We start from the raw sequence: 26,199 nt of genomic DNA on the forward strand, positions 1-26,199 counted from the left end.
AAAGAGAGTGGCCAAAGAGCTCAGTCTCCGAACTTGAAACCAATTGAAAACCTGTGGTTTGAATTGAAGAGGGCAGTCCATAAGCGCAGAAGCAGGATATCAAGGATCTGGAAGGATTCTGTATGGATCCCTCCCAATGTGTTCTCCAACTCATAAAACATGTGTGACTCATTTCTACTTTACGGGAGAGCCATTTGAACGTAAACCTTTTTTTTTTTTTTTTTTTTTCTAAATGCGTTTTTTTTGGCAGAAATGCCTTCTGGAACATGTGAACTTTCATATGCCTTAATAACAAACTTGTATGCCATCTGTAAATATGAATAAAATTGTTAAATTACAAGCCTAGTCGGTTAAGACACAGAAAAAGACAGCAACCTTCCCACTAGCCATGATTGGCTGAGATAATGAGTGGGCTGGACATGCCGAGAGAGGAGTTTGGATTGGTACGCCATATAGCACGCTTCTGTCTATTTGAGGTGGTCAGTATGTATAGGTAATCCTGTCCAACATCGTGTAGTGGAGCTGCATAAGTGTTGCTCTCCACCTTCTGAAGGATCGAGTTTTGAAATCAGTGGAATTAGAGTATGATAGCTAAAGAGATGGAGAAAACACCTGTCTCCGGATTACATCTTCAAACTAATGGCATCCGTGACAGGGAGACACATCCATCATGCATGATGTATACGGGTAAGATAGTCTAGCTAGCTACATTTTCAGATATTACATGTTTCTAATTTTGACAGAAAGTGGTTTCATTTCAAGTTACGTACAGTGAGGGAAAAAAGTATTTGATCCCCTGCTGATTTTGTACGTTTGCCCACTGACAAAGAAATGATCAGTCTATAATTTTAATGGTAGGTTTATTTGAACAGTGAGAGACAGAATAACAACAACAAAATCCAGAGAAACGCATGTAAAAAATGTTATAAATTGATTTGCATTTTAATGAGGGAAATAAGTATTTGACCCCCTCTCAATCAGAAAGATTTCTGGCTCCCAGGTGTCTGTTATACAGGTAACGAGCTGAGATTAGGAGCACACTCTTAAAGGGAGTGCTCCTAATCTCAGTTTGTTACTTTTATAAAAGACACCTGTCCACAGAAGCAATCAATCAATCAGATTCCAAACTCTACACCATGGCCAAAACCAAAGAGCTCTCCAAGGATGTCAGGGACAAGATTGTAGACCTACACAAGGCTGGAATGGGCTACAAGACCATCGCCAAGCACCTTGGTGAGAAGGTGACAACAGTTGGTGCGATTATTCGCAAATGGAAGAAACACAAAAGAACTGTCAATCTCCCTCAGCCTGGGGCTCCATGCAAGATCTCACCTCGTGGAGTTGCAATGATCATGAGAACGGTGAGGAATCAGCCCAGAACTACACGGGAGGAGCTTGTCAATGATCTCAAGGCAGCTGGGACCATAGTCACCAAGAAAACAATTGGTAACACACTACGCTGTGAAGGACTGAAATCCTGCAGTGCCCGCAAGGTCCCCCTGCTCAAGAAAGCACATATACAGGCCCGTCTGAAGTTTGCCAATGAACATCTGAATGATTCAGAGGAGAACTGGGTGAAAGTGTTGTGGTCAGATGAGACCAAAATCAAGCTCTTTGGCATCAACTCAACTCGCCGTGTTTGGAGGAGAAGGAATGCTGCCTATGACCCCAAGAACACCATCCCCACCGTCAAACATGGAAGTGGAAACATTGTGCTTTGGGGGTGTTTTTCTGCTAAGGGGACAGGACAACTTCACTGCATCAAAGGGACGATGGACGGGGCCATGTACCGTCAAATCTTGGGTGAGAACCTCCTTCCCTCAGCCAGGGCATTGAAAATGGGTCGTGGATGGGTATTCCAGCATGACAATGACCCAAAACATACGGCCAAGGCAACAAAGGAGTGGCTCAAGAAGAAGCACATTAAGGTCCTGGAGTGGCCTAGCCAGTCTCCAGACCTTAATCCCATAGAAAATCTGTGGAGGGAGCTGATGGTTCGAGTTGCCAAATGTCAGGCTCGAAACCTTAATGACTTGGAGAAGATCTGCAAAGAGGAGTGGGACAAAATCCCTCCTGAGATGTGTGCAAACCTGGTGGCCAACTACAAGAAACGTCTGACCTCTGTGATTGCCAACAAGGGTTTTGCCACCAAGTACTAAATCATGTTTTGCAGAGGGGTCAAATACTTATTTCCCTCATTAAAATGCAAATCAATTTATAACATTTTTTACATGCATTTTTCTGGATTTTGTTTTTGTTATTCTGTCTCTCACTGTTCAAATAAACCTACCATTAAAATTATAGACTGATCATGTCTTTGTCAGTGGGCAAACGTACAAAATCAGCAGGTGATCAAATACTTTTTTCCCTCACTGTATATGATCTTATTATTCATATCTCAGTGCCATTTGCTTGCTAACATTGAACCTGCTTGGTTAGCTACCTGCAGATCCATGCAGGGTAGTAAAGTCATGAGTTGGGATTATGGTTCATTGTTTAACTAGCTAGCTAGTGTTAGCTGGCTGGCACGCTAGCTAACATTACGTGTATGATCTTGTTATTCATATCTCAGAGCCATTTGCTTGGCTAGTTAGAGCCTAATGTTAGCTAGCTAACATTGAACCTGGTTGGTTAGCTACCTGCAGATTCATACAGGGTAGTAACGTCATGAGTTGGGATTATGGATCATTGTTTACCTAGCTAGCTAGCTAGCTACATGTCTTAACAAAAGACTCCACTATGCAAGTAACCATTGCAGGTGCTTTTGTAAATTCAGTCTGAGTATGCCAGAGCGCAGAATAACTGATGAATTTACGAACGCACAACACCTGTTGAATATGACCGGTGTCAGTAAACGTCGGCAAAAAAGCATAATTAAATTGTTGCCAGCAGCACAGTTACAGTCACCAACGCTCTGGATAACATGAAAACAGCCTAACCAGCTCTGCTAGGGTGAGTAAAATGGTCAGTGGAGTGGGGTGTTTTCTCATTTAATGAGAGAACACCCCACTGACCATTTAATGAAAGAACACCCCACTGACCATTTTACTCGCCCTAGCAGAGCTGGTTAGGCTGTTTTCATGTTATCCAGAGGTAAACAATGAACCATAATCCACATGTTGTGTCTGGAAGTAGCTAGCAAGCAAGCCAATGTTAGCCAGTTAGCTTGGGTGCTTGACTGCTGTTGTGAGGTCAGAACACTCGGATCAACCCTACTCATCGGCCAGAGTGTCAAGTGTGCGCTCTGAACGCTCCGAGAGCGAAACAAGATGGGTGGGGCTAAAGCTTAAGAGGGTGTGAATGATGCTGAAATGGGTGTAGACAAAGAAGAGCTCTTCAGTAGGTACCAAAACATTCAAAGGCCATTTTCTCAAAAGTGAGATTACATGTTTATCAACTTTCAAAGCAGAATTACTTTCCCATTGTACCCTTAAATTTAGAGTATGATATACCATGTTGTAGCACTATGTCTCTGCTTTTATCCATTGTAAAAAACACAATTTCAAATGTTGCTACATAAAACCGAATCAAGGCGGTCGGTCACATTTTAGAAAAAGGCTCAGTGCTGTTAACCTCGCAAGATGAGGTATTGAAAGATATTGAAAACAGTGGTGTTAGTAATTTTCACACCTAGAGTTGAAGTCGGAAGTTTACATACACCTTAGCCAAATACATTTCAACTCAGTTTTTCACAATTCCTGACATTAAATCCTAGTAAAAATTCCCTGTCTTATGTCAGTTAGGATCACCACTTTATTTTAAGAATGTGAAATGTCAGAATAATAGTAGAGAGAATGATTTATTTCAGCTTTTATTTAGTTCGTCACATTCCCAGTGGGTCAGAAGTTTACATACAGTCGTGGTCAAAAGTTTTGAGAATGACACAAATATTAGTCTTCACAAAGTTCGCTGCTTCAGTGTTATGAGATATTTTTGTCAGATGTTACTATGGTATACTGAAGTATAATTACAAGCATTCCATAAGTGTCAAAGGCTTTTTTTGACAATTACATTAAGTTTATGCAAAGAGTCAATATTTGCAGTGTTGACCCTTCTTTTTCAAGACCTCTGCAATCCACCCTGGCATGCTGTCAATTAACTTCTGGGCCCCATCCTGACTGACGGCAGCCCATTCTTGCATAATCAATGCTTGGAGTTTGTCAGAATGTGTTGGTTTTTGTTTGTCCACCCGCCTCTTGAGGATCGATCACAAGTTCTCAATGGGATTAAGTTCTGGGGAGTTTCTTGGCCATGGACCCAAAATGTTGATGTTTTGTTCCCCGAGCCACTTAGTTATCACTTTTGCCTTATGGCAAGGTGCTCCATCATGATGGAAAAGGCATTGGTCATCACCAAACTGTTCTTGGATGGTTGGGAGAAGTTGCTATCGGAGGATGTGTTGGTACCGTTCTTTATTCATGGCTGTGTTCTTAGGCAAAATTGTGAGTGAGCCCACTCCCTTGGCCGAGAAGCAACCCCACACATGAATGGTCTCAGGATGCTTTACTGTTGGCATGACACAGGACTGATGGTAGCGCTCACCTTGTCTTCTCTGGACAAGGTGTTTTCCGGATGCCCCAAACAATCGGAAAGGGGATTCATCAGAGAAAATGACAATACCCCAGTCCTCAGCAGTCCAATCCCTGTACCTTTTGCAGAATATCAGTCTGTCCCTGATGTTTTTCCTGGAGAGAAGTGGCTTCTTTGCTGCCCTTCATGACACCAGGCCATCCTCCAAAAGTCTTCGCCTTACTGTGCGTGCAGATGCACTCACACCTGCCTGCTGCCATTCCTGAGCAAGCTCTGTACTGGTGGTGCCCCGATCCCGCAGCTGAATCAACTTTAGGAGACGGTCCTGGGACTTGCTGGACTTTCTTGGGCACCCTGACGCCTTCTTCACAACAATTTAACCTCTCTCCTTGAAGTTCTTGATGATCCGATAAATGGTTGATTTAGGTACAATCTTACTAGCAGCAATATCCTTGCCTGTGAAGCCCTTTTTGTGCAAAGCAATGATGACGGCACATGTTTCCTTGCAGGTAACCATGGTTAACAGAGGAAGAACAATGCTTTTAAGCACCACCCTCCTTTTAAAGCTTCCAGTCTGTTATTCTAACTCAATCAACATGACAGAGTGATCTCCAGCCTTGTCCTCATCAACACTCTCACCTGTGTTAACGAGAGAATCACTGACATGATGGCAGCTGGTCCTTTTGTGGCAGTGGAAATGTTTTTTGGGGATTAAGTTCATTTTCATGGCAAAGAGGGACTTTGCAATTAATTGCAATTCCTCTGATCACACTTCATGACATTCTGTAGTATATGCAAATTGCCATTATCAAAACTGAGGCAGCAGACTTTGTGAAAATTATTATTTGTGTCATTCTCAAAACTTTTGACCACGACTGTACACTCAATTAGTATTTGGAGCACTGCCTTTAAATTGTTTAACTTGGGTCAAACGTTTCGGGGAGCCTTCCACAAGCTTCCCACAATAAGTTGGGTGAAATTTGGCCCATTCCTCCTGACAGAGCTGGTGTAACTGAGTCAGGTTTGTAGGCCTCCCTCTCGCACACGCTTTTTCAGTTCTGCCCACAAATTTTCTATAGGATTGAGGTCAGGGCTTTGTGATGGCCACTCCAATACCCTGACTTTGTTGTCCTTAAGCCATTTTGCCACAACTTTGGAAGTATGCTTGGGGTCATTGCTTGCATCACCTGACTGATGTCTTGAGATGTTGCTTCAATATATCCACATAATTTTCCTTCCTCATGATGCCATCTATTTTGTGAAGTGCACCTCCTGCAGCAAAGCACCCCCACAGCATGATGCTGCCACCCCCGTGCTTCACGGTTGGGATGGTGTTCTTCGGCTTGCAAGCTACCCCATTTTTCCTCCAAACATAACGATGGTCATTATGGCCAAACAGTTCTATTTTTGTTTCATCAGACCAGAGGACATTTCTCCAAAAAGTACGATCTTTGTCCCCATGTGCAGTTGCAAACCATAGTCTGGCTTTTTTATGGTGGTTTTGGTGCAGTTGCTTCTTCCCTGCTGAGTGCCTTTCAGGTTATGTCGATATAGGACTCGTTTTACTGTGGATATAGATACTTTTGTACCTGTTTCCTCCAGCATCTTCACAAGGTCCTTTGCTGTTGTTCTGGGATTGATTTGCACTTTTCGCACCAAAGTACGTTCATCTCTAGGAGACAGAACGTGTCTCCTTCCTGAGCGGTATGACGGCTGCGTGGTCCCATGGTGTTTATTCTTGTGTACTATTGTTTGTACAGATGAACGTGGTACCTTCAGGCGTTTGGAAATTGCTCCCAAGGGTGAACCAGACTTGTGGAGGTCTACAATAATTTTTCTGAGGTCTTGGCTGATTTCTTTAGATTTTCCCAGGATGTCAAGCAAAGAGGCACTGAGTTTGAAGGAAGGCCTTGAAATACATCCACAGGTAGACCTCCAATTGACTCAGAAGCTTCTAAAGCCATGACATCATTTTCTGGAATTTTCCAAGCTGTTTAAAGGCACAGTCAACTTAGTGTATGTAAACTTCTGACCCACTTGAATTGTGATACAGTGAATTATAAGTGAAATAATCTGTCTGTAAACAATTGTTGGAAAAATTACTTGTGTCATGCACAAAGTAAATGTCCTAACCGACTTGCCAAAACTATAGTTTGTTAACAAGAAATGTGTGGAGTGGTTGAAAAACGAGTATTAATGACTCCAACCTAAGTGTATGTAAACTTCCGACTTCAACTGTATAACTTCCACTGAGTTGTTGCCGTGGAGAACACAATATATGTTTCATCCATTTGCTTAAGTAGTTCCACTCGTAAGATTGCTAAGAATAAGTAAAATAAAACAATACACTTTAATCTGTCCTATTCTGTACTCAAGAGTAGTTGATATCACCATGGAGACAGTCGTTGATTTTTTTTATGTAATGAAAAGCCAGAGAGTTATGAAAAATTTGAGAATCTGATTTACCGCCTTAAAATGCCAATTTTACAGCCGTCTTAGATGGGGACTATCTCTTCAGGATCGTTATATTGTCATATAAATGTAAAGTCGACTACAGAGAATTTAGAGAAGGCCACTGAATTATAGTACTTAAAAGATACTAAGCCTTAACACTCCAGAAGATTTATTTACATTTACATTTTAGTCATTTAGCAGACACTCTTATCCAGAGCGACTTACAGTTAGTGAAAACATTTTTTATTTTAATGTTTTTTTTTTATACTGGCCCCCTATGGGAATCGAACCCACAACCCTGGCGTTGCAAACGCCATGCTCTATCAACTGAGCTACATCCCTGCCGGCCATTTCCCTCCCCTACCCTGGACGACGCTGGGCCAATTGTGCGCCGCCCATGAGTCTCCCGGTCGCGGCCGGCTGCGACAGAGCCTGGATTCGAACCAGGATCTCTAGTGGCACAGTAAGCACTGCGATGCAGTGCCTTAGACCACTGCGCCACTCAGGAGTTTGGCATTGCGTTTTGTCGACAATATTAGTTTAACCTTAAGGTCAGAAACGGGTTGGACTTATCAGTACAAGTCATCTAGAACAACTCTTTATCTAGCATCTCACATCACAACTTATATAATTTCTCCCATATCTCTGTCTCCGAAAAACCTTTGCACCTTTGGAATGAATGTATTAATTGCTCTGATAATAATCACATTTAAGATCTTACACAACCACAGATTCTCACAAAAAAAGATTCAGAAACCCACCGTCTTCAAATCTACTAATTTTTTCTGGTCAATACCTTAGTGCATGCCAATACCTACAATGACTACTGTGTGTGTGTGTGTGTGTGTGTGTGTGTGTGTGTGTGTGTGTGTGCGTATTCCTGTACCTCACGTGTACCTGTATGACAAATGTGTTTTCTCATTAGATTATGATCTGCTATCAGTTATCTGTGCAGGGGCTGGGGGCTGTGATTTGTTATGTGGACAATGGTGCTCCCTTGAACAGCTCCTGGTTATATACTGTAATGAGAACAACACCACTGTTGCCACGGAGACCACAAAGCAAGATTTGTCACCTTGGACTGATAGGGCTGCTGTAGTTGTTTATTTTTTCTTTCTTTCTTTCTTTTTTTAGGAGGAGGGGTGGTTTGTTGGGTTTGTTGGTTTCAGTAGGGATTTAAGATGCATTTTGACACACCCATTTTGATTCATATCTTCATCAGAAATGATATCATCAAGGTCACATGTCTCAATATTTCTTGACAAAGATATTTCAACTTGTCGTCGTCTTGCCAAAAAGCAAGAGCAACAGTCAGGCCTACAGGCTAACTCCTCAATTAGATTTTACATTGCTCTTCCTTAACAAGTTATTGTAATAATTAGTACTAGTTAGTGGGGAATCCCCTCAATCAACAAGTGCCCGGTTTGTACTTACATTTCTCTAAAATGTATTAAATGTATCACTACAGATCATAAATATAATAAAATAAGGCCATTATTTTGTTCTGACCATGTGTCCTTGACCCTAGCCCTGATTACAGGCCATAACCTTACCCTGAGTTGGAGAGTCTCCACCCACTGTCCGATGGGCCTGTATTCAGGAACACTGGAGTTGGTCATCTGAAACTGGAACAGGTCGTAGCGTCCCGGGGCGTCACCATTTTTATTAAACATAACTGACGTGCCTGCACTCCCTGCAGCGAGAGAGAAGGAAGGAATAACAGAAAGTGTTTATATTGAGTAGATATTTGTGTGAAGAATTGAATTACGCACATTTTCAGTTAAGACTAATAAAGCCCTGGGGTTAGTCTTCAGCCCACTGGGCCAACAGTACATAAATCCCAGTGAGAGAAACATTGACATTTAACCTAGCGTCCCTTGTTCCATGGGCAACGAGGACCACAGGGTGTGTTCATGTGCTGATGGCCTATTCATAATGACCATGGCCGATATCCTGTCCCCTCATTATAACGCTAGCAAGGTCAGCTAGCTCCCTACGGACTGATGATGGCTCTGCTGTGCTGTAGACCTCACCTGTGTTCACTGTGAAAGAGCATGTGCTGAGGCTAGCCAACACCACACCACAGCCCTACATTTCAAATCTGAGCACTTCAGCATCAGATCTGTGTGATACACCATTAGATGTGCAGCATCATTGGAGCGGTGTGCAGCTGTAGGTTATCACAGCTGTGCATTAGGAATATCGTATGGTGGCCGTTCTACAAGACGGATGCACATTTCCTCAGGACAAAAGCAAACCTTCTCAATCACACATGGTGTACAGGAAATGAAGGGATAAATAGGTCAGTCAAATAATCATTGGGTCCCCATCTGGTCCCAATTTGTAGCAGCCTGTCTCAAGCACAGGATCGCAGATTTGGCTAATTAGCTTACTGAAGGTTCTGGACACCTGAAACACGCTTTTGGAGAAATGACATCCATGGTCTGATTTGGATGAAGTGTGCGTGCGCATGTGTGCGTGCTCGTGTGTGTTTGTGTACGTGTGTGCATGCATGTGTGTGTTTGTGTACGTGTGTGCATGCGTGTATACATCTGTATGTTTCTGTGTGTTAAGACCTCGCCATAATAAAGAGCTCCCTGAGAATTAAGTGTCTCTTTTGATGTGACATACAACACACAGTAAGGTCGATGGCCCTCATCCAGCCATTGTGAGAGAGACTGTATTACTCCTGCAGTTTAACAGTGAGTTAACCTTGGCAGTGAATACAATAATTCAAAGGCATAGGAGATACCATTTTTTAAATAGGACGGGGGGACTCAGATCAGATGTGGCATGGGAATTGACTGCAGCAATAGCTCTATAAAATGTGTTTAAGGAAAAGGACGAATAACACCTGTCTAAAATGTTTTTGGGGGACATGTTGCCTTTGTGTTTTGTGTAGGACATTGTCTTTGTGAGATACAGGCTGTACCCCAATGCTGCACACCTTTCCTTTTAATTTCTGTCAGTAGGGGACTGTCAGCTGGCTAGACGTCAGTTTTTTTTCCCAAGGACATTTGTCATTGAACATTCTACTAAAGATCAATACAAAAATCTCCCCTCATACAGCAAGCAGAGAGATGACAGGAAGTAAAACAAGCTCATTTAGATGCACCATACATACAGGAAGAGACCTAAAGGATGCAGAACTCTCATGGGAGGACCCAATCCAACACTCAAAGTTTGTATGACCATCAAAGTCAATAAGTTGCTTAAGTTATTTCCATACGTTTCCAGTGTATTAGTCATACACTATTCACTTCCTTCAACAGCTTTTGAAATGGCAGTGTTAATGGTCTGCAAGGTGTATTAGAAGAGCTCAATTGGGTTCAGAAGAGGGGAGTTAATACCCTGAATAACGCAGGTGAAGTCACTGAAACAACTTTCACTCTGTGTGTGCAGAATATGAATAGGCTGACTAGGTCCACATTCTGCCCTATCTGAACTGTGTGTAATAAACAAGAGACTAGCAGGACCACTAGCGTCGATGCATTGAACATAACAATACCTGACTTGAACACTTTACATCCTTTCCACCCTCACATACAGTATATTGGGGAAGCCAGTTGACCAGCTTTATTACTGGACATTTTGCAGATAAACAATGGTTTGTGTCAAGACAATTTGTTGTCAGTTGTCGTAAGATAACATCAGCTGTCATGAATGTTAAGGACATCAGTTGTGTCAGTATTATGATATGACTATGTAGCCCTTAAGACAACAGGCTCATGTAAAGTGTTACACTTCCAATACTTGTACTAAACATATGGCTGCAGAACGGCAGAATCCTCTTTACTATGAAACTGAAACGAAAACACACACAAACACAGCGGTGGTAGTCAACAATCTGTCACTTCTTCTTCCAACAGACAGAGAATAGAGTTGTTGACATACTGTATCTAGTTGTTGACAAGGTGTTGACATAGTACACTGTAAGCAGTAGAATGACAGGACTACAAGACTGTCTTGTTCTACGCCCATGGAAATACAAAGAATCACACACACACACACACACACACACACAAACACACAGTCTGTCAGTAAGCAAACAATTAAGCAGCGTGGCTCTCCTTGCAGATTGAAAGCCATTACAACTTCCATTCTATTTTACATTTCCCGTTATTTGCAAGGGAACAAAATGATCTGTGTAGACAGCTTTGTGAGAGCGCTGTATGAGATGAAAGGTTCATCCATTCGCATGGGGCTCTGAACTAAGACATGACAAAAGTGCACTGCTGCTGTGCTGTGCTGTGCCGAGCAGAGTGGGTGGACTGGGGGCTCCACTGCTGCGCTTCTCTTTTTAATTATTCTCCTTCTTTCACTATCTTCAGCTCTGTGTCTCCAGCAAAGTGGGGAGAGCAACAAAGACGACACACATGGACACATACAAATGCATATGCACATGCACAAGCACACATGCGAACATGCACACAACACACACACCCACGCACGCAAACATGCACACACACGCACACTCGCACGTGCACATGCACACACAAACACAGTCCAGACAGGATGCAGTAAAGAACAAAGAGATATGGCTGTCAAAGCTATGGGAGTACTTATGTTGGCTTACAAGTACAAGGGTTAGTGAATCTGAATACTGCATCAGCCGGGGTAGACCGGGCAATGGCTAATTTAGTGAGCCGAGCATTCCTCTGTCACAGTGTTATTGCAAGTGCATAGCAGGTACTGTATAGGTTCAGAAAGAGTGCAACAAAATACAACAACAGCTTGTTCGCCTTTTCTGAATGCTGAGAGAAACACTTTAGGCTAATTATTGTACATTCGCATGAATTGTGCCCCCGCATGAATTGCGATAAATACCAGCTGGAGAGAAGTTGGCAGCTACAAAGGCTTTCCTAACTTCTTTCTGAGACCAAAATAAAATATTAGCCTTCAGACCTTGCGTAAGTCTCTTCTAGAAATGGTTATGCCATGTAGAAACAACACATACTTGAGAAATACCAATGTACCCTCTGCCAGGCAAGGTAGCTCATACTTACAGTGCCTTGCAAAAGTATTCATCCCCCTTGGCGTTTTTACTATTTTGTTCCATTATAACCTGTAATTTAAATGGATTTTTATTTGGATTTCATGTAATGGACATACACAAAATAGTCCAAATTGGTGAAGTGAAATGAAAAAAATAACTTCTTTCAAAAAATTCAAAAAAATTAATAACAGAAAAGTGGTGCGTGCATATGTATTCACCCCCTTTGCTATGAAGCCCCTAAATAAGATCTGGTGCAACCAATTACCTTCAGAAGTCACATAATTAGTTAAATGAAGTCCACCTGTGTGCAATCTAAATGTCACATGATCTGCCACATGATCTCAGTATATATACACCTGTTCTGAAAGGCCCCAGAGTCTGCAACACCACTAAGCAAGGGGCACCACCAAGCAAGCGGCACCATGAAGACCAAGGAGCTCTCCAAACAGGTCAGGGACAAAGTTGTGGAGAAGTACAGATCAGGGTTGGGTTATAAAAAAATATCAGAAACTTTGAACATCCCACGGAGCATCATTAAATCCATTATTAAAAAATGGAAAGAATATGGCACCACAACAAACCTGCCAAGAGAGGGCCACCCACCAAAACTCACGGACCAGGCAAGGAGGGCATTAATCAGAGAGGCAACAAAGAGACCAAAGATAACCCTGAAGGAGCTGTAAAGCTCCACAGCGGCGGTTGGAGAATCTGTCCATAGGACCACTTTAAGCCGTACACTCCACAGAGCTGGGCTTTACGGAAGAGTGGCCAGAAAAAAGCCATTGCTTAAAGAACAAAATAAACAAACACGTTTGGTGTTCACCAAAAGGCATGTGGGAGACTCCCCAAACATATGGAAGAAGGTACTCTGGTCAGATGAGACTAAAATGGAGCTTTTTGGTCATCAAGGAAAATGCTATGTCTGGCGCAAACCCAACACCTCTCATCACCCTGAGGATGCCATCCCCACAGTGAAGCATGGTGGTGGCAGCATCATGCTGTGGGGATGTTTTTCATCGGCAGGGACTGAGAAACTGGTCAGAATTGAAGGAATGATGGCGCTAAATACAGGGAAATTCTTGAGGGAAACCTGTTTCAGTCTTCCAGAGATTTGAGACTGGGACGGAGGTTCACCTTCCAGCAGGACAATGACCCTAAGCATACTGCTAAAGCAACACTTGAGTGGTTTAAGGGTAAACATTTAAATGTCTTGGAATGGCCACCAGCGGAACCCATTCAACTTAAAGGAGCTGGAGCAGTTTTGCCTTGAAGAATGGGCAGAAATCCCAGTGGCTAGATGTGCCAAGCTTATAGAGACATACCCCAAGAGACTTGCAGCTGTAATTGCTGCAAAAGGTGGTTCTACAAAGTATTGACTTTGGGGGTTGAATAGTTATGCACGCTCAAGTTTTCAGTTTTTTTGTCTTATGTCTTGTTTGTTTCACAAGAAAAAATATTTTGCATCTTCAAAGTGGTAGGCATGTTGTGTACATCAAATGATACAACCCCCCCAAAAATCAATTTAAATTCCAGGTTGTAAGGCAACAAAATAGGAAAAATGCCAAACATTCCTCCATTCAATTCAACTAAATTCAATCAACTTTATTTATTCCTATGGAGAAATTATTGTTCCATAGAATTTGATTTAGTAGAACGGACATGAAGAGAATTGGACAATTGGAGAATTTACAGTATGTGGTCCGCTGGCAGTTTAATTTATAAGGTTTAATTAATTGTTGCTCAACACATCACACATGGGAGAATCCAGTGCCTCTAGTGATTCTGCATGTTCAGAAATGACATGTTCTATTATGCAGCCATATTTGGTGGACTGAGAAAAATCGTGGATTTAGAGCAATATCCACTCTACCCTTTCGCTTTTGATGCTTCTATCTTACCTCCCACCTGTCCTTATTGTATTTTATTTGCACATAACAAATTACAATGGAACAGAAGTTTTTTTCTTCAAATAAAAATACCCTTGCAAAATGTCACTTTGCATATATTTTTATGAGGTCCAGGGATAACCAATGTACTGACCGTTGAAGCTGGCGTTGCGTATGTACTTGAGCAGAGTCTTCCCATCGGCTGCCTCCATCACAGGGCAGATGCCAGAGTACTCAGGACACAGGTCTCTCTGCATGTTGTGGAGGGCGTGAGCCATAGCGTACACCGCGTCTATCACAAACTGCACCTTCCCCTCCTGCTCGTACTTGGAGTCTATTCCGATCCGCTCCTGGCCTGAGGGACGAGACAGTGGAGAGAGGAGAGGATATATGTAATACATGCCATTTAGCAGACGCTTTTATCCAAAGCGACTTACAGTCATGCGTGCAGACATTTTACGTACGGGTGGTCCCGGGAATCGAACCCACTATCCTGGCGTTGCAAGTGCCATGCTCTACCAACTGAGCTACAGAGGACCAAAGAAAAAGGACAAGAAAAGGACAGAGTCACACACTGTGAATTAGAGTCACCCTGTTCATATAGCACGGCATGGGTCATAGTCCTGCAGAGTCCTGTTGTAGAAGTGTAAACCAAGAAGTGCTAGCCAAGGAGGAGCCAACCAGGTATAAATGAATACCATATGTACACATGCATATATTTCATAGTGAAGTCAGGCCGCTATAGGCCCTACATATGTGTATTGCATTTGTCCCATTTCAAGAGTGTTCAAGGCCTTGACAAGCTTCTAGAGCAGGGTTCTTCAATTCCGGTCCTGGAGGGCCGAAACACCTCTGTTTTTCATCCTCTCCTTCTAATCAGGGGCTAATTCAGACCTGGGACACCAGGTGAGTGCAATTAACTACCAGGTAGAAATAAAAAACAGAAGTGTTTCGGCCCTCCAGGACCGGAATTGAAGAACCCTGTTCTAGAGCATGTGTCAAACTCATTCCACGGAGGGCTGAGTGTCTGCGGGTCTTCGCTCCTCCCTTGTACTTGATTGATGAATTAAGGTTACTAATTAGTAACGAACTCCCCTCACCTAGTTGTCTAGGTCTTAATTGAAAGGAAAAACCAAAAACCAGCAGACACTAGGCCCTCCATGGAATGAGTTTGGCACCCCTGGTCTAGAGGCATCTCCTAGCACTGCTGGCAGCACCATGTTCTATTACGGTCTCTGCCCTTTCACTATGGATTCTTTTGAAGGCGTTTTAATTGAACTGGTGATACCCTGACTGAATGTCTAATGAATGGCTTCAGGTTGGTGGGGGATCTCTTCTCTCTCTCGCACACACTTTCTTTAGGTGGGGATCCTTTGACTGAGGTATTTTGCACATTTTCAACGTGCTAATGTGAACAGGTTCTATCATTAAGCATGGCATATGGATGCTGAATATATTCATTTGAAAGACACAGGCAGTAATGAACAAGGATGCATTAACAGGAAACCAGCTCATCAATACACAGTACAAAATAACAGATGAATGGGGCGCTATACAGCACCGTGGGGAAAAGCTTCTAGAGTGCAAGGAGATTACTGTGTGATTTTGACATGTAAGTACCAAATAAAGGCTCCCAGTTCAAATTGCAAACTTGAGAAGAAGGGAAAATGCAGGCTGTGTCACCATGACGAATATGACTACAACGTGGGAGACTGGCACAAGCTGAAGGAGGTCAAAAGTAATAAATGTTGACATTTTCTCCACTTTCTCTCCTTTCAACATACATCTCAGCCCACACATAACCTTTCTTGTTTTCCAGAGCAGCGAGTAGAGCATTGAATGCAAAAGCTTTGAATGCAAAAAAAGAACCTTCCCCTTAGTTCCTGACATTCATAAATATGGATCGGCTTGGTTAGATGTGGAAAAAGGAGAAATGGAAGCAGCTATACACCAACCTTTTTGTGTCTTTGTACAATGCTTAAACGCTTTGTTGATATTCTACATCCATTTTTTATGTGCTTTCTTAAGTGCAAGGATCTGCAGCATGTGGCACATAAAGAAATTATGAAATACGGCATTTATAAGATATTATACCAACAACTCCCTGTCACTCTAACTGCTACAGTATGGTCAGCGAGAGTGCAAGGACCTTCAGTCCATCACAGGCATAAGCCATATAAAATATATAAATCCCTGTCACTGGCATTGACTCAGTGACATTGTATATCTTCTCCCTTTGCTGGCATACCTATAGGATAGATAGTAAACACCACAGTAAGTAACACTTCCACACTATCAATGCTCCCAAGTCCCAACACACCTCATTGCAAATAATGTTTGCAGCGAGATCAAAACATTGTCAGTAATAAAGCTCTTTGGGAGCATCAATAGTGAGTTACTGTACTTGCAGAGCTTTACTTACTTTCATCATTTTCATCAGTTCCTCTGCTCAGCACCTCTCTAAATGGCATGCATGTTTGCTCTACTACCTACTTAGCATACATATCACAGCTTAGCACTGCTGGCATGATGCCATTACCCAGCTGGGCACAACTTTACTATCCCAGTAGGACCAGCTATTTACATGATCCAGTGGCCTACACCTCAGTGTCCTCATTTGTAAAGATGTGTACTACCATCATCTTAAGATACCTATAACAAATAATCATGCAGCAACAGGAAGTGTGAATTATTACGTGGATTATAATTCATGGACATTTCTGTAGGGGTTGATACATTTTTCGTAAGAGAAAATCAAGTCTGACATTTCTAAGTGGAAATTACAAACTTCAGAAGCCTTTTTAAACTTAAAAAATACTACAAGTTTGAAATGTCCTGCATTGCAGGAAGGTTCACCTGCAACAGGCGATCAAATTAAGATCCTACATCTGTATTATTTTCATAGCGCACCACTGCCAATAGTAATGACCCCTCCCACAAACAAACAGATGAAAAAACAAAACCACATAAGCAAACAAATCTCTGTTGGCTACCTACCTGTGCATTTCCTGCTGGTGTCTTCTCTTTTGGAGGAACTAAGGAGCCTGCAGTCAAAGTTTTCCTCCCAGAACTCGGCGAACCACACGTTCCGGCGATTATTCTCCAGGGTGAGCGAGGTGAAGTATTCATCAAACCCTGGAGAATCAAAAAAGAAAAGAGAATTCTTCAGATCCGCACCAATTACCAACAGAACCCTACCTAGGGGAAATGACTTGGGCAGTGTTGCTGCAGCGCTGTGCTGTACTGGCTGTTGTATTAGTCTCATAGCTAAAGTACAAATAAACTGCTCTTCATCAAGTTTTGACCACTGCAGTTCCTGTGTACCATATGGATCTTTAATCAGGGCTTTCATCTTGGAAATTAAAAAGCAGGACGCATAATAAACAAGGCAATAGTAAACATGTCATCCTCCACGAATGATGCAGCACCCTCCCCTTGGGCCAATTGATATATCGCGTGTGACTAACACATTTCAGTTATCGTGTGTTACCACAGATGATCCATTATATTGACCATATACTCAAGTGGCCGCTCTAACAATGAAAATAAATGTCTTAAATATGGAAGGCAGTTAGCCTGGGTACCAGTCTCTTTAGCTAATCCCCTCCCTGTACTCCATGTCACGTGCCAAAGACTCTTTGGCAATGACAAGGAGTGGCAAGGAGTGGAACGTTAGCTAAAGAGACTGGTACCCAGACCAGAAGGCAGTCGGGAGGAGGCAAGATCAGGTGGGACCATTCTAGCCAATGAGAGGGCAGGTACGTGTGTGAAAAATAGGCACAACTCCGATTTTTCTCAAAGTTGCCAGGATGTCACGTGTCCTACTTATCAGTACACTCGTAACAACCTAAGCGCTACGAAAAATATATTCAATCAAATAAGCGACACATAGCAAATAAGCCATAAAAAAATTTATTGACCAAATTTGACACTCTCTCATTGACCTCCATACAAAAACTTTGTGAGCGAAATAAATGAAAAAACGCCACTTGCTGGAGAAGACAGATTTTGGGCCCAGTTATCCTTATCGCTTCGCCTCTTCCTCTCTGGTGAGACTCACAAATTTCAGTTAATGACTATTCCTTTCTTTGGCCAATCAGTGTAATTTTGTAAATGCCCGATATCTATGGCAAGACTCATCATTCACCCAAGTTTCATCAAAATCGGGCAAGTGCTGTCTGAGATATCGCATGTGACTAATTTAACATGCTGACCACACCGCCCGTGTCGCGTGCGCAAACGTTGCAAAATAAATGTACACATACATGTTATTCAATCATTGCATCAAAACTGCTCGCGCAAATAAATGAGCGTCTGCGTAGCCAGGCGCTAAAATAGAACTTGATTCTATTTGTGACGCGCTGCAAGTCCCGCCTCTCCCATCTCCTCATTGGTTTTTAGGAGCATATACCCACGTGGGTGATTGAAAGATGAACTGAGGTCCACACTCCAGTCCAGTTGGTGGTGGTAATGCACCTTAAAGTTGATTGCCAACCGCCATATAAAGTCCAAAGAAGAAGAAGAAGCCTGAAGGAGGAGAGATTACTAGAAACAAACTTGGTTTGCCCTTTTATCTGTGGATGAATTGTACGAGTAGAGGACCTTGTGCATTTCAGGTAAAATAACAACCCAATGTTTATATCCCAGGACAAATTAGCTAGCAACAGCAAGCTATCTAGCTAAATTGCCATAAATGTTTAATACTTTTCGACCTGTCCTGAAATTAATATAATTTAGTTGTTTCAGAGTTTGTTTTTGATATTTCAACCTGCGTGTCCTGATCGCGTCTGGTGTGGGTGGACAAAATCAACATGCGCGTGATGGTGCATGCGTGCGAGCGGTGTGGTCAACATGTAAGAATGGACGAACGGACGGATGGAGACGATCCACTGTCCCCTCCCCGATTTTATTGTGTGGGACTATAATAATGGGGTTTGTATGTGAAGTCTATACGCTACAGTATTTCCTGGAAGGACAGTACCCTGTAATACGTTTTATTCTTTGGCCATTTATTTGTAATTTATGAGAAAGCCTACTGTGAAGTTTCTATATAAGTCCAATCAGTTTTCTCACCTCACCTGTGGCCTATGTACTGTACATTTTGATGAATTTTTATTGAACTCTTTAGATAAGCAGTATTAATAAGAATGGATAACAAGCACAAAGACAGGGTTTGGGTTGATGTATCATTTCCAGCTGTGACGTACTCACGGTCCAAATCTCTACACAGGTTTCCGCTCTCTCACACAGTCAGTTTTATCATCAGAAGCACTGTGACAAGAGATGATGACTAATCATGACTGAATGACTCAGCTGATTTTCTTCTGAAAGGGGCGTCAATGATGCATGCTGGTTTAATTTACTCATCTTGCCTGCTGGCTCTTAACAGACCATGTGTTGTCCTGTCTAGTCCACTCTAATTTAAAAAAGCTTTACAAAAACCCACACTTCACTTTCCACCTAGGCCCCAGATTGTAATGATGAGTGGCTATTATCACAGTGATACTGAGTGGAACTGCTAAATAAGTCACTGCTGACTGGTAAAACAGTGTGTGCGTGTGTGTGTGTGTGTGTGTGTGTGTACCTTTAATAGATGAGCGTTTGGGCAGTATAGTGACTGCTCCCACCGCCACGTCCTCTAACTGGTGTATTGGGCTGCTCTTCGCCCCCCAACTGTCTGACCCGATCCACAGAAAATGGCCCACCTGATTGGCTCTCTTGGTGGCATTGAGAACTCCCCTGCAAGGGCAACCATGTGTGAATTAGGAGAAAGCAGAAGGGACGCATGCAATCCAATATCATGGGGGGGTAAACAGCAACCTATGAATATGCATATCAGTATATGGCAGAAGTTATGTACTATTTACACTACCGTTCAAAAGTTTGGGGTCACTTAGAAATGTCCTTGTTTTCGAAAGAAAAGCAATTCTTTAGTCCATTCAAATAACATCAAATTGATCAGAAATACAGTGTAGACATTGTTAATGTTGTAAATGGCTATTGTAGCTGGAAACGGCTGATTTTTTATGGAATATCTACATAGGCGTACAGAGGCCCATTATCAGCAACCACGTTGTGTTTGCTATTCCAAGTTTATCATTTTAAAAGGCTAATTGATCATTAGAAAACCATTTTGCAATTATGTTAGCAAAGCTGAAAACTGTTGTGCTGATTAAAGAAGCAATAAAACTGGCCTTCTTGAGACTAGTTGAGTATCTGGAGCATCAGCAATTGTGGGTTCGATTACAGGCTCAAAATGGCCAGAAACAAATAACTTTCTTCTGAAACTCGTCAGTCTATTCTTCTTCTGAGAGATGAAGGCTATTCCATGCGAGAAATTGCCAAGAAACTGAAGATCTCGTACAACGCTGTGTACTACTCCCTTCACAGAACAGCACAAACTGGCTCTAACCAGAATAGAAAGAGGAGTGGGAGGCCCCGGTGCACAACTGAGCAAGAGGACAAATACATTAGGGTGTCTAGTTTGAGAAACAGGCGCCTCACAGGTCCTCAACTGGCAGCTTCATTAAATAGTACCCGCAAAACACCAGTCTCAACGTCAACAGTGAAGAGGCGACTCCGGGATGCTGACCTTCTAGGCAGAGTTGCAAAGAGAAAGCCATATCTCAGACTGCCCATCTTAGTCTTTTCTTTTTATTGGCCAGTCTGAGATATGGCTTTTTCTTTGCAATTCTGCCTAGAAGGTCAGCATCCCGGAGTCGTCTCTTCACTGTTGATGTTGAGACTGGTGTTTCTTTCGAAAACAAGGACATTTCTAAGTGACCCCAATGTTTTGAATGGTAGTGTATATTGATATAAATGTATATTTAGGCTACATTGTGTTTTAAATCCATTGAGGTCAGTGGAGGCTGCTGAAGGGAGGATGGCTCATAATAATGTCTGGAATGGAGTCAATGGAATGGTATCAAACATTTGGTTCTCATGTGGTTGATACCATTCCATTGACTCCATTCTGGACATTACTATAATTCGTCCTCCCCTCAGCAGCCTCCATTGATTGATGTATAGAAGATGTGAAATGATTTCAAGAGCTCTATGTCTCTCTCCCTTTTTCTCTCCCTCATATACTCTCCATCTCTCCCTCTTTCTTTTTCTCTTACTATGGTCTGTCTATCCATCCATCCGTCTATTTCTTTCCTCTCAGAGACATATCCCTTGAGGCATTGTAAACGAAACAATATCTCTGCTGCTTTGTTGTGATATTCCATATTCTCAGTTCCCCTCCCAGGCACCTTTCTGTTTGTGTTATTGGAGGCATGTTTGTGTTTCAGACACCCAGTGCGTTCACAAATGCATTTAGATGCTGTGTACTGCTCTACGCACCGTATGTCTTCTTCACTGGCAAAGATGATGACTCCCCGGGAGTGGGGCGTTTCCAGCAGTTGTTGGATGGCTTTGTCATAATCCTCCAGCTTGGGGTTGTGGGGAATTTTCAATGACTGAGCGATGCAGATCCCACCTTAAATTCAGAGAGAGAGAGAGAGAGAGAGAGAGAGAGAGAGAGAGAGAGAGAGAGAGAGAGAGAGAGAGAGAGAGAGAGAGAGAGAGAGAGAGAGAGAGAGAGAGACACACATAAAGAAAGAGAGAGAGAGAGAGATACACATAAAGAAAGAGAGAGAGAGATACACAGAAAGAAAGAGAGATACACAGAAAGAAAAAAGAAAGAAAGAAAGAGAGAATGAGAGAAAGAGATGATGAGCCCTCTCGAACACATACACACACATACACATATACACACACACACACACACACACACTAACACATACAAACTAGAGCTGGGACGATAAGCAGAACATTATAATGGGACAATTGATGGCTACAACCATTAAACTAGTAGCAGTAGTTTAAAGGATCATTTAAAAAAAATGGTGGTGCACATTGTTATAAACTTATCGTTCTATTTATCATTATCACATCAATTCAAGCAATTGATCGCGATATGGTTCTGTCCATATCCCCCAGCTCTAAGACCAACTACATCACTGATGACATGAGCTCTAGAATGTTGACATATAACACTTCATTTTGAACATGCAATAATGCCTGGATTCTCAATTGCACAATGCAGATATCGTAACCATATCCCCCAGCTCTAATACAAACACACACTTGACACCCTCAAGTCAAGGTTGTGTTAACCTTTTCTCATGGAAATCAGATCCATATGGATATAGAAAGTTTTCAAACAAAGTGGTGCTGAAAGGGAGACCCATATTTTTGTTGTGTTTTCATCTTCGCTATAGGTCTGTGCCTTTGTGAGATAGATACAGTTGAAGTCAGAAGTTTACATACACCTTAGCCAAATACATTTCAACTCAGTTTTTCACAATTCTTGACATTTAATCCTAGTAAAAATTCCCTGTCTTAGGTCAATTAGGATCACCACTTTATTTTAAGAATGTGAAATGTCAGAATAATAGTAGAGAGAATGATTTATTTTAGCTTTTATTTCTTTCATCACATTCCCAGTGGGTCAGAAGTTTACATACACTCAATTAGTATTTGGTAGCTTTAAATTGTTTAATTTGGGTCAAACGTTTCGGGTAGCCTTCCACAAGCTTCCCACAATAAGTTGGGTGAATTTCAGCCTATTCCGCCTGACAGAGCTGGTGTAACTGAGTCATGTTTGTAGGCCTCCTTGCTCGCACATGCTTTTTCAGTTCTGCCCACAAATGTTCTATAGGATTGAGGTCAGGGCTTTGTGATGGCCACTCCAATACCCTGACTTTGTTGTCCTTAAGCCATTTTGCCACAACTTTGGAAGTATGCTTGGGGTCATTGTCCATTTGGAAGACCATTTGTGACCAAGCTTTAACTTCCTGACTGATGTCTTGAGATGTTGCTTCAATAGCTCAGTTGGTAGAGCATGGCGCTTGCAACGCCAGGGTTGTGGGTTCATTTCCCACGGGGGGCCAGTATGAAAAATGTATGCACTCACTAACTGTAAGTCGCTCTGGATAAGAGCGTCTGCTAAATGACTAAAATGTAATAAAAATGTAATATATCCACATAATTGTCCTTCCTCATGATGCCATCTATTTTGTGAAGTGCACCAGTCCCTCCTGCAGCAAAGCACCCCCACAGCATGATGCTGCCACCTCCGTGCTTCACGGTTGGGATGGTGTTCTTCGGCTTGCAAGGCACCCCCTTTTTCCTCCAAACATAACGATGGTCATTATGGCCAAATAGTTCTATTTTTGTTTCATCAGACCAGAGGACATTTCTCCAAAAAGTACGATCTTTGTCCCCATGTGCAGTTGCAAACCGTAGTCTGGCTTTTTTATGGTGGTTTTGGAGCAGTGGCTTCTTCCTTGCTGAGCGGCCTTTCAGGTTATGTCGATATAGGACTCGTTTTACTGTGGATATAGATACTTTTGTACCTGTTTCCTCCAGCATCTTCACAAGGTCCTTTGCTGTTGTTCTGAGATAGATTTGCACTTTTCGCACCAAAGTACGTTCATCTCTTGGAGACAGAACGCGTCTCCTTCCTGAGCGGTATGACGGCTGCGTGGTCCCATGGTGTTTATACTTGCGTACTATTGTTTGTACAGATGAATGTTGTACCTGTCTCAGGCGTTTGGAAATTGCTCCCAAGGATGAACCAGACTTGTTGAGGTCTACAAAACATTTTCTGAGGTCTTGGCTGATTTCTTTTGATTTTCCCATGATGTCAAGCAAAGAGGCACTGAGTTTGAAGGTAGGCCTTGAAATACATCCACAGGTACACCTCCAATTGATTCAAATGATGATCAGAAGCTTCTAAAGCCATGACATCATTTTCTGGAATTTTCCAAGCTGTTTAAAGGCACCATCAACTTATTGTACGTAAACTTCTGACCCACTGGAATTGTAATACAGTGAATTATAAGTGAAATAATCTGTCTGTAAACAATTGTTGGAAAAATTACTTGTGTCATGCACAAAGTAGATGTCCTAACCGACTTGCCAAAACTATAGTTTGTTAACAAGAAATGTGTTGAGTGGTTGAAAAACAAGTTTTAATGACTCCAACCTAAGTGTATGTAAACTTCCGACTTCAACTGTAGATAGATGACTAAGAAAGACAATCACTGTAGACATACTAGACATCCGATGTACATTTGAGTCACACGCTGTGAGCTGAGTGGTTTTCGGTAAGCGGTACATCTCAGCATAACAATTAGCATTTGAAAGGAAAACCCTCACAAATGAATAGTGGGATACATTTCTTATTCGAGGGCTGTGGGTGAATACTTAAGTACAACAGAAGACCAATGGGAAACCGCATCAACCGTGTAGAAGGAAGACGTGAAAATACTCTTCACACTTTGTGACCACAGATGTTTAGAAGTCGTCCCCTCCCCATTGACTTTTCATTTAACGTCATCATTAGACACAACACAATGGACAGTCAACCAATCAGATGTGGAGACAGGCCACACAAACAAGGAGGATATTAATATTGACAATGAATCATGTTCAGACAGGTCAGTGCTAATGAGTTTGTGCAGGATGAAAGGTACTGACTGATTGCTTCCCTGCGTCGCTAAATAGTTATTAGATATTTGGCGGGCCTCCTGTGACAGTCACCTCAGAGACATGGCCAAAACTTAGTTGGCAATTGTCCTTGAGGGAATATTGATTAAGGCAATCATTTAGCTTCATCCATGGTTGTCTGAATCTAAAATGAAGGGCCTGTGATATGACCTAATTTGCTCCTGTCAAGCATTTAAGGTCATCTTTAAATATTGTCCCATAGCTCCATGTTGAGCTGATGAAAACACTTGTGCTGGAGGAGAGACTGCAGCCACCATTTTGTGAAGAGAGAAAAACAAATATTAAGTTTGACAGAGTTTGATAGATTTGTCATCCTCAGGTCACATTCAAGAGCTCATTATCAGAATATAAACATCAAATCGTATCTTTAACAAGTAACTTAATTTTATTCATTAGGCTGGAGCAGATGTGAGCGCACGGGCCGACCTAACCATCTAGAGTAAACAGACATTACACCTGAAGACACATGATAACTGGAGCTACATGACGAGCAGCAGGTAGGTTTGGTCCTGAGTCAACACTCAGGCTTCTCTATCAAAACCAATTAGACTATATCCTACTCAAGCACTCCTAATACCAGATAACCTTTGCAACATTGGGTTGGTTTCCCTGAGTAGACTGAGAAATGGGAGGAATCGACTAATTAGCCGTCTGCTCAGGCTCATTATTTTAATACCGAGTAGAAACCACAACTCCAGCCCCTGTTTACCGGGCTACAGCTAAAGACAGCTCCATCTAAAGGACTCCTTCCTAGTTCTCCCTCTCTCCTCCATCCCACTTTCACCATCCCCAACAGCAGCAGCAGCAGCAGCCGCAGCCAGAATTAGACAATATTACTGATTGCCAGACAATATATCTCTACAAAGACAGTGAGGATGTCTCCTGTAATCCTCCTTAAGTGGACAGAACACAAAAGCTGAGCTCCTTTCTCTGGCGGCTGGTCTGTTAAATGCTTGAGGATTGGGCTCTCCTGTTAAAATGAAAAGTGTAGCCTGGTATTGTGGTGTATCTGTGGAGCTGTAGCAGCAGAGAGAGAGGCAGCAGCCGGAGGGTCTCACAGGGACACCACTAAAGCTCCATTTCAGCACAAAGATTCCACATGATTCTTCAGGGCTCTGGGAGGGCTTATGACACTGCTACGAACAAGGTTTCCTTTTTGGGAAACTCTAATAATGTACTAGGGCTAATTCTTAGAGAGGTATTAGCCCTACCTTTTAGCTCTGGGGGCTGTCTATGTGTCTGTCTGTCTGTCGGAGGGTATCATAGGTGATGAGGATTAATCCAACTAAAATGTATCTAGATTTTAGGGTCAAAGAGAAATCAAGGCCACACCTTGTAGCAGGAAGCTGACAGAGACATGGGACCATGGCAGCCAGTCACTGATGAAGATAAGCAGCCTTTTGAGTGGTTTTGCTTTCGGTTAGTGCAATCTGGGATCCTTGGGACATCCCTACCCTAAACTCTATCCTTAACCCCTACCCATACCCTAAACTTAACCCTTACTTAAACCTAACCTTAACCCTCACCTTAACCATTTTTCATTTAAACTTCAATAGGGTAACGTCCCAAGGATTCCAGATAGCACTAACCTTTAAGGGTGACAGGTAGCTTAGCGGTTAGAACGTTGGGCCAGAAACCAAAATGGTTGCTGGTTCAAATACCTGACAAGGTGAAAATCTGTTGATGTGCCCTTCAGCAAGGCACTTAACCATAACTTGCTCCAGGGGCGCTGTACTACTATGGCTGACCCTATAAAACAACACATTTTACTGCACC

At 42.4% G+C, this 26,199-nt stretch overlaps 1 protein-coding gene across 3 annotated transcripts in view; it reads right to left on the reverse strand.

Moving 5' to 3' along the window:
* Positions 1-26,199, reverse strand: part of LOC121545333 (metabotropic glutamate receptor 7-like) — a 100,679-nt gene that overhangs the window by 26,307 nt on the left and 48,173 nt on the right. For all 3 annotated transcript variants that reach the window (XM_041855765.1, XM_041855766.2, XM_041855764.2), the window contains 5 exons: positions 21,211-21,346; positions 19,451-19,605; positions 16,864-17,001; positions 14,021-14,221; positions 8,538-8,677 (listed from right to left, as the gene is read on the reverse strand). In XM_041855765.1, coding sequence (XP_041711699.1) covers positions 8,538-8,677; positions 14,021-14,221; positions 16,864-17,001; positions 19,451-19,605; positions 21,211-21,346 — 770 coding nt within the window. The remainder of the gene's footprint in view (positions 1-8,537; positions 8,678-14,020; positions 14,222-16,863; positions 17,002-19,450; positions 19,606-21,210; positions 21,347-26,199) is intronic.

This window comes from Coregonus clupeaformis, chromosome 30, assembly GCF_020615455.1.
Source record: "Coregonus clupeaformis isolate EN_2021a chromosome 30, ASM2061545v1, whole genome shotgun sequence".
Lineage (NCBI taxonomy): Eukaryota > Metazoa > Chordata > Actinopteri > Salmoniformes > Salmonidae > Coregonus > Coregonus clupeaformis.